This window comes from Epinephelus moara, chromosome 6 (genome assembly GCF_006386435.1).
Source record: "Epinephelus moara isolate mb chromosome 6, YSFRI_EMoa_1.0, whole genome shotgun sequence".
NCBI lineage: Eukaryota > Metazoa > Chordata > Actinopteri > Perciformes > Serranidae > Epinephelus > Epinephelus moara.
The window spans coordinates 18,214,776-18,224,632 of NC_065511.1; the positions used below are offsets into that span (position 1 = coordinate 18,214,776).

The 9,857-nt window shown below is 39.5% G+C and overlaps 1 protein-coding gene across 2 annotated transcripts; it reads right to left on the bottom strand.

The window, feature by feature from the left end:
* Positions 1-785: 785 nt before the first annotated feature.
* On the bottom strand, positions 786-9,261 carry nrsn1 (neurensin 1). 2 transcript variants are annotated; one of them, XM_050047687.1, is made up of 6 exons: positions 9,158-9,261; positions 5,027-5,145; positions 4,744-4,836; positions 4,529-4,647; positions 4,074-4,261; positions 786-3,913 (listed from the first exon to the last, which is right to left on the bottom strand). In XM_050047687.1, the coding sequence occupies exons 2-6, from the start codon at positions 5,123-5,125 to the stop codon at positions 3,816-3,818; spliced, it is 597 nt and encodes a 198-aa protein (XP_049903644.1). In that variant the 5' UTR covers positions 5,126-5,145; positions 9,158-9,261; the 3' UTR covers positions 786-3,815. The 2 variants fall into 2 exon arrangements, with proteins under 2 accessions (XP_049903644.1, XP_049903645.1); XM_050047688.1 differs by having other exon boundaries at positions 5,027-5,142; positions 9,158-9,255.
* Between the last annotated feature and the right edge of the window lie 596 nt (positions 9,262-9,857).

Here is a 9,857-nt window from a genome sequence, read left to right on the forward strand (position 1 = left end):
CACTGGCCTGTTCACCTGCAAGATGGTCTGAGACCAGGCATTGGGATAAGCTTCCCTGAGGCGGTTTCTGAAGGTTTGCGGAGAAATTCTTTTGGCTGAGGAAACCAACTGTTGCATCATCTGTTTGGGTGGCTGGTCTCAGATGATCTTGCAAGTGAGGACGCTGGAGGTGGAGATACTGGGCTGGCTCACTAGACTGATTGAATATACTGCCAGAATTCTCAGATTCTCAAATTACATTGGAAATGAACTTTCAGTGTACAGACAACAGCTCTGGTGGATATTCCTGCAGTCAGCATGCCAATGGTGTGCTCCCTCTAAACTTGTGACATCTGTGCCATTGTGTTGTGTGACACGGCTTTTTAATGTGACCATCTCAAGGCACTTGTGTAATAATCATGCTGTTTAATCAGCATCTTGACATGTCACACCTGTCAGGTGGACGGATTATGTTGCCGAAGTGCTCACTAACAGATTTAAACAGATTTGCAAACAAAATTAGAGAGAACAAAGTGTTTTTGTGCACAGAAAATCCTAAATCTTTTACTTCAACTCGTGAAAAATGTCAGCAAAAACAGTGTTGCATTTATATTTTTGTCCAGTGCATAATCACAACAAGGTTGACAGAGCAGTACAGAGGTACAAGAATAAAACTTTATGAAACTGAGATATATTCCCAATAAATAAATACATTTAAGACATCCAGATGGCCTTATGGCCCATGTGATAACTGCTTAAAAACTCTTATTTCTGTTCTCAGCTTTGTTGGGTATTAAGTTTTATCAGTTTTGCAGATATACCCACAATATTATGTGTACCCAGCATACGTGATGATGAAAAGATTGTTTGAATTAAAAGGATAAATACAATCTTCACACATTTTGAGCTGTGATATTTCAATTTTATTGTGTTCTTTGAAAAATAGACATACTGTATATAGTTACTGATATATATTTATTCTTTATCCAATCCAACCTCCAATAAGTACAGTATATATTTTTTAATTGACTGGGAGAATCCACTGTTACATCGGGAGACACTTAAACTGGGACATGGTATCATTAAGAGCAGGAAAAAAAATATCTTTTGGGGATTTTAATGCAGAACTCAACTTTGGTCAATGTAAGGATACAAAATAAACTCACAATTCACAGCATGGAACTACAAGTCAGCACATTTATTGATCACTTAAGAACGCTTTGACCACACTGGAGGGTTTGTTTAAAATAGATCGTTGAACAGCTTGGTTTTTCTTCTTGTACTGTAGGTTTGCAGCTTAACAGTGGTTGAGTAAGTTCCTTGGAAATGAAATTGTTCTTCATAGCTACAGCTACATGTTTGTGTTGTATCAGAGACCAAATGTGTTAAAGTAACATCACAGAATAGAGTGGGGGTTGTTGGAATAATTTGAAAAGGTCAACTTACATGAACATACAGGTAGCCAGCATAGCAATAGCTAATATAATATATTTTTATATAAACAGTATATAAGAATATATTATTTTTTACAGTATGCATCTGGCGTTGTCTTTGCATGGATTCGACGAGGATAAATTGTTTGGAAAGACCTGCAGCATTGACGCACAGCAGGAGGCATGTAGCTTGATGGCACTTGGATTGCGACTACCACAATAAAAAAAAAAAAAAATTGTTATCACTAAGTACAGTAAAATGCTGTATTTTTTACAGTATATGTTCTGTCTGTGTGCGATGACTTCAAAAGATAAACAAGCAAACAAAACAACAAACTGACATTTAAAGTGGCATGGTCACAATATTTAAAAATATATTTAAAATACATTTAGACAGTTCTTCATAGAGCAGCAAAACATGACCATTAACAGCTTATTGTGCTTGTAAGTTACAGTTACAGCGCATGTGAGTGCCAAGACATAACTTCTGTTTCTCATGTAGGATGCAACTGAATATGCAACCAACTAAATAATCAATACATAAATAAAATAAACAAGCTTGGCGATACATACTTATTGTATGCTGTTCACCTTAGTTACAAATGTAGCTTCAAGTTTTGAGTGTGAGCACAGGAAGGCAGTTATTGTGTCGAAAGCATCTGTGGACCCAGGCGGACTGTAAACAATGAGCGCTGTCAAACACGATGTAGCTGATGTGATCTCACTGGAGAGCTGAATGCGCTCTCCTCATCCCCCCCTGTTATGTAACATAATCTGTCACGTTGTTTGCCTCGCTTGACGCGCCCTTGCTCCGGCTTCACTTCGACACACAGCACCTGCATTGCTCCATCTTCAATTCAGCACGCAGCGCTTTTTTCTTTAACCAGCTCATGACTGCTAGCTGCAAAATGTGCAAGCTTGGATTGATAGTGGTGTGTCTACATGCTTGGGTTTGTCACAGGGAGAGGAGGAGATGAAGAAAGGAAGAGCAAAAAGTGTAGTGGAAATAGGTTTTTGCTTCAACTTATCATTATGAAATGCTGATTGCACAATGTAATGGCTATGGAATAATGACATCATCTGCGTTTAGACTGGTTTCCTAAAAGCCTCGCTTTCACTATGCAATGTTGTCTGCCATCGGGTATGATCTCTCGGGAAAACCAAGGCTTGATTTACATCACACAGGAAGTGTGTGAGCCAATCAAAACAGGAAGAGGATAGCACTTTTGTTGTCCCTGGTAGCTATTGGCAGCTATCCCCAGTTACCAAATAGAATACATGTAAGTTCTTTACAGTTTCTGCCCCCAGTAACATCAATGGAGGATGGTGAAAACTGTGGTAGTTAGGCTCGAAAGCGATCTGGTTGTCAGAGATGCCAACAATAATACCACTATGACAGGTCTGCTTCCAGTTTAAGTGACAGACTATTTTGTTCTGCATGTCCTGTCTGGTTCAATGTACCTCTCATCAATCTGGTCTCGGCTATCGATCCCGTCTGAAGATTCACTGAAGGAGACAAGGTCAGGGGCCTATTAAGACAGACGAAAATGTCAGTGTGAAATCTAGCCTGAAGGTCTGTTCTAATCTGTGTTTATCTCTAATCTGTTCTGATGATGTGTGAAAGCCTAGCAAAGTATCCGTCAAGACTTCTCTCGGCTTGTTGTTGCACGCAGCATAAAAGAAGTATTCAGCAGACGTAACTGCATTGTGTGTACGCGATTGCTAGCTCTCACTGAGTGTTGTAATGAAGTAGCACTACGCACTGCACACACAAAGTATTCTGCACGTAGAAACACTCATCCACTGATGTCCCTTTAGACACCAGGCAGAGATAATGGTTGTTATGTTCCGTGCTTCTTTTGATCATTTTCAGGCAATGGGGGGGCAATCACCAATAACTTCAAACAACACTGCATCTGCTGCTCTACACCCTCCAGCAGTAACACCATCCTCTTTTACAAAATGTGAATCCCCTCGACAGAAAAACACTCAGTGGAAGCAACGGTGTTGTTGTTGTTCAGTGGCTGTGTTCTATCGATTTGTTTCTGTGGTTTGTTTTCTGGGTAGGGCTCAAGACCTGCATGTGCTTCGTCAGATTGGTATGAACTTCATGCAAGTGATGTTCAAGCAGAAGGCTTAAACTTTGCTCGGCTATATTAACTATGCACCTGTGTAACCTTAAAACAAAGCTTTAATGTCAAACATGGCAAATAAAGATGAAGAACCAATACTATCAGTCATGTAAGCTGACCTTTCGAAGAAAATGCACACGCAAATTTGACACACACACACACACACACACACACACACACACGTTCGTACTCGCACACAGCCTGCACATCAATCAATCAATCATCACACACACTTCTTCACTGTATGCCTTCTTCTGGACTTCATCATCTGTCAGGTCTCTGACTTCACTGGCTGGATGTTCTGGACTTTGGAGAGTGTGACTGGCACCTTTCCCTCACCGGGGGTCGGTGCTCTCATTATGGGGGTACCTGTGGCAAAAGCAGTTCTGCTATGTGGTATATTCACACTAAACAGTTTGAGAACAGTATAACAATAAAAAAACAACCCTTTCACTTACTCTTTGGCATGTATTTTCTAACATCCATTCCACAATGTGTCATAACAACACAGAAGAGAGCGAAACCTTACCAACTGTTGCGTGCAGATCTGCCAACCTCTCCTTAAACTTCTGCTGCAGGTACAGTTCTTCTTTGGAGTAGCTTTTGGCAAAGGCAGACAGCAGGAGACCCACGGCCATGGATGTGCCTCCCACGCAGAACAACACAGCACCAGTCAGCTTACAAACATCCAGCGCGCGGTTGAAACTGACAGCGTGGCTGTTCAAGGAAAAGACAGCATCAATTAGAGGTCCAACGTCAACCGGTATTTAAACAATAACTGTGAACCAGAAGAGGTCTGGATCCAATAAAATCACCTGGTGGAAAACCCCGGCTACCTTCAAATGTCAACTCTTTGCTCAGTTATTGCAATTTGTTGCCCTATATAGAAACAACTGGGTGTGCAATCCACTTAAACAATGTGCCCTCAAATCCAGAACATACCCATCAACTGCCTCCCTTTAATATTATGCATTGTTGCTATACCTGTCAACAAAAAGGAGATCATCCTCGCCAAAGGCTTCGATCCTGGATGGAGTGGCGTAACCCACCAAAACAACAATGAGGCCTGCAAACAAGATCAAGGTCCCGAACGCAAGACAGACCTGGCGTGGAGAAAACAAAAGAGGACCTTATTCATCACCTAAATAACAGCAGGTGAGACTGTAGCTTGGTTTGAGCTAGCTGAAGGTTACCCTCACCTTCCAGAGTAAAGAGCTCCACCTGCTCGGCGATCTCTGAATCTGAAAATCTTCATCACGTTCCCAGATAGAAGCTGTGCACTCCTCATAAAACTGGAGAAGAGATGAGAGAGATTTTTTTTTTTTTAACATTCCAAACATGGAAACCGAACCCCAAGAGGGAGCGAGATCTAAAAACCCTCAAGTTTCAAGTGATTACAACGTGAGACTGCGAAACTGAAGATGAAGGTTTGTGATAGAAGAGAATAGTTGATATTTGCAGAAGGTATTGCGTGTGTTGTACCTGGTGTAGGTAGGAGCGGACTCCATACTGCTGGCAGTTCCCGCTGGCTTGAGCTTGCTCACCGTACTCCGACCCACAGATCTCTGAGCAAGAAGTCATCCTTCACATCTGTCTACCTGCTTGAGAACACACACACACACATGCATGAATGCACGGCTGCACCCTCGCCTTAAGAAGCAACCCACCAACAGGTTTGAGGACAAACTCTCTCTGGCTTGTTCACCATGCATAAACATAACATAACATAAACATAAGCACACAGATATACAGCTCATTTATACACACAAGCATGTACCCTCACACACACACACCGGCAGAAAGTTATGTAACATTGTACTGAAGGCATGGGTGCCTCGGTACATTGAGATTAATGATGCATTCTCCTTGTCTGCTGTCATGAAATAAGCCATGAAATGCCCTCTCTTTTCATTTTAATATAGTGCCGGCTGAATGCAGAGAGTGCTGACACGCAGAGAATTAACCTTCTTCTCTTTTTATTTTGTGTTTCATGCAACAATCAGAACATCGAAACTCTCTTTTTGTGCTGAGCAGCAAAACTAAAATATATTAATCATGCTGCACTTTAAAGGTTGTACAGAAGATACATAAAGGACATAGCTCTTACAGTTCGTTTTGCCTTACAAGAGATAATATCAGGTTTGCCACTCATATAACAAGCATAATAAAAGTAGCAATTACTTTTTTAATTAAAGCATACTCACTCTCACAGTGCATGTGATGGATCCATAGAAAGTAATTTGCCCAAATCCATGTGTTTTTGCAGGACTCAAATACTTTCAGGGAATCTGACCAGCTATTTTATCACAGCTGACATTTCATCATATATAATGCCTGTCATCCTTTCCTTTGTTTTGCTGCTACAAAATAAAACTCTTGCATCCTGATTTAAAAAAAAAGACAGTTGCTCTAAGAAGTGATATTTTACACACTTGCAATTCCCTCAGTATCCATTTGAGATCCAGAGGCATTTCACAGCTCAGTGCCTCTGCACAAACACACATAACAATGTTTCAAGTTTCCGTCAGCCAGCACTAAATCTCAGCTGCTATTTATGTTCCCCCACAACAGCAATAAGACTGGGGAACAAATTTGGTACTGAAATACCGATCCCAGTGTTGGCAATGCTTCTTAAAAATGCCAAAAGAAAATGAAGACACACATCAGTTCACCATATCTTATGGTTCCTGAGCAGAGTATGTGATATTATGATACGTGTGACAAATGGACAAAGAAACTGCCCCGAAACAAACAAGCAACATTTGTCACTGATATAACTTAATGAGCTTCCTAGTTCATTAAGATAGTAAATGAACTAGAAATGTTGTTGACTTAAATACTGCAGGGAATAAATTCCGTCTTCTATCTCAAGGCACTTTCTAGTAAACTAATCAAGGAAGAATTTACCCAGTTGTATGTAAGTGAGTTTAGTTAGAGTATCACAGTATTAGTGATATTTACGGATACCAGCACTGTAGTGATAATAGTTAAAAAAACAAACAAACAAAAAAACAAAAACAAATTGAGGGACCTAAGCAAAAAAAAAAGAGCATCTTTGACCCTTACTAAGGGCATGGGTTATGCTTCAACATTTTTTTGGAGGGGGGCAGAATTATGGAGAATATTTATGCACCAATTTGTGCCTTTTCTGCATCAATTTATGGTGTAAGTGCCTTTAATTTTATCCATGTATTAATTGCACCTATGACCTCTAGCCTACCTTGCTATCAATGTCATTATGCAATCAGGGTGTGCTTACACTGACTGTGGAGGAAATTTAGGCCCTAATATTTATCAATCTATAAGGGACATCACCAGTGCCATGCTTACTTTTTGGTTTTCATTGACAGCCAAATGTGATGCTACAGTCATGTCAAGTCTATTACATTTATATCCCAAAAAAATCAAATGAAATGTCAATTAACACAAAGGTAAAATCAGTTTTGGTAAGTTATTGTGAAATGTAAACATTTTGAAGGAGTTGTTTAAAAGACAACGGGACATAGCTATTGTGTTGTCATTCCATTGCTTTTGTTATCTGAACATCCTTAACGATAATACAGATGACAGGTTTTCAGAGACATGTAAAGGACATAGGCTACTATAAATGGCCTACCATGAATTCACACAGTATATGGGCAATATCAGGGTTTCAGTCAGATAACAAACTGAGTGCGATGAGTGAAATGCTGCATTAAGATGAGACACGCTGTTCCCTGGTACCTTATGTTAATCTTATTACTGCTTAATTTGTACCTGCTGAGGACTGTCATGAACATCTGGCTCTGCCCAGATGTTGTCAACTCTCTCTGCACCCACATCTGCATGTATTCAAGAAAGTTTGAATATTCATCACCCAGACAAATAATGATTATGAACTGCATGTTTTGGAGACTCCATTGGGGCTTAATCTATATTCATTCAAACACCAAACTTGAGTGGGAAACACATGTAATTAGGAATTTTCATTGCTGTAAATTTACATGTATATTTTATATTGCTCTCATATATTTACCAGATTCAGACAGTGCCCTTGATCTTATGTAATCCAAGACAACAATCAAGCATATGAAACTCACATGCATGTGTTTAAATGGCCCAGACCGAGTTACAGATAAGGTTACTTTACTGACTCAAGGCAGTACATTAATTAAAATTATAAGGTAGTGCTGTCTAAAATAGCAGTTTTTAACCGTGCTAAAACAGCCAGACATTAAAATAAAGTATTCATCCAGTCATTGTAATCATAGTCATATATAAACTTGAAAAAAATCCTATTATTATCACTGGCTAACAGTTCTAGTTTTATAGTATACTGCAGTTCTGTGTACTGATAACTGTACTTACTTATGATAATTAATATAACAGTAATAGGATCATAATATGAAAAAGTTTCAAGATTCTATTATAATTATAATAATAATTATTAGTATTATTATTATTATTTTATTTTCGAATATATTATGCATTTATTATTTTAAATATAATAATAGCAATAATAATAATAATTAATAATAATAACAATAATAATAATAATTATTATTATTACAAAATAAAATAAAGATAAAAATAAAAATGAAATAATAATAATAATTATTATTATTTCATTTTTATTTTTTATTTTTATCTTTATTATTTTTTTAATTTCTTTCTTTCTTTCTTTCTTTTGTGGATGGGGGTGTAAGGCAGGTGTTGGAAACCCTGACCCCCTGGCAGGTTTGGTCCCCCCCAATGTTGACTCTATGGCTCTATTAACTGAATGAGATGACTGCAATGTCATGTAACACATGTAGCTACATCAAAACATCACCAAAACAAACTGTCAACATGGCCAAATAAATTCAGATAGCTCTCAGATGCACAGTGTGTCTCATCCAGGTGCATCATCTCGTACTTTCACATTTCCCCTCATCCACATCACACCAACCAAACACATCTCGACCTATCTTGACCTAAACTTAGGCAGGTTTTGACAAATCAGATCAGAATATGTAAATAAAACTATCAAAATGAAAACATAACCGCGCACATGCAGCGGTAACCCTGCCTACAACATGTCCTTTGAGCCGTTGAACCGGGAGCTGGCCGTGGTGCTGAGCGCCATTATTACCATCCAGCCCTCAGCCCAGCAGGAAAACACACAGACGTCATATGTGACGCCAGTCTGAAAACAGACCTCATCCCAACCCCCCGGTGAGACGCAAATAGACACAAAGCACGCTTTTCCATTAAACTTACAGACTTTGCATTAAAGCATTTGCACTAAATCAGACCGTCTTAACCACCTGAAACATGTCACCTCGAAATAAAACATCTGCAGGTACGAGCTTAAGGTAGAAGTTTTGTTTCATCTGATACCATCTGATAATATAGAAACCAGCAGCATGAGGTAAAAGGCGACAACACGAACTTTAAAGCAACATTTTTTTTTCCTCCCACATGATCGCTTCTTCCAGATGTGCAACATGATATCACGCGCAAGGATGACACCATTGAAGGAGTCCATGCAGGAAATATGATTTCCCGACATGCTATTTTTCAGAATCAACAACCCAACACAGCCATTATGACTGCAGAAATATTGTGCTTAATATCATTCAAATCCTCATTTACCTGTCATTACCAGCTCGGAGAGTGATCGCGCGCTGCTGTTCCCTCAGCCGGGTCCCATCACTCTACAGTCACCTCTGTCTCTCTCTCTTTCCATCGATGATTCAGATTTTCACGCTGTCCACTGCGCAGGCGTCACATCCATGACAACATATGATTCAATGGCGAATATAAATAACCAGGCAGGATGGTTGGAAGGAAGGAAGGGGTAGGTGAACAAAAAGACATTCATTCAAGATTCAACATTCATGCCTAGATGGATGAATGGGAAGATAGATAGATAGATAGATAGATAGATAGATAGGGGGTCAGTGGAAAGTCAAAGGACAGCCCTAGAACTCTATCATATTTTATAACATTTACCATATGTATGTTGAAACAGTCACTAGCTGAACATACAGTAACATGCACGTAAAGCCTGACTCATCACAGTGACACAAATGAAGACGTACAGATCCAGGAAAGGCATCTGAGTCATGCATCAAAATCCACAGCAGGTACCCAATAATTCAAAGCCCTCACACCCACACACACACACACACACACACACACACACACACACACACCATTTTCCAGAATTCCAGTCACATTCCAGTACAGTCTATTTTTAGAGCCATCAGTGACGTACACTCCTGAAGGAAGTGTTAGTCACCATCTCAGTGCTCCTCTCGAGGAAGGTACATCTAAACTTCGTCACGACTCT

Excerpts from the sequence above, each read along its gene's own strand:
- nrsn1 (XM_050047687.1), bottom strand. The coding sequence starts at position 5,125 with ATGACTTCTTGCTCAGAGATCTGTGGGTCGGAGTACGGTGAGCAAGCT. Across the intron at positions 4,262-4,528 it reads GATCTCCTTTTTGTTGACAG|CCACGCTGTCAGTTTCAACC; the intron begins GTATAGCAACAA and ends TTCCTTGAACAG. Across the intron at positions 3,914-4,073 it reads AGATCTGCACGCAACAGTTG|GTACCCCCATAATGAGAGCA; the intron begins GTAAGGTTTCGC and ends CTTTTGCCACAG.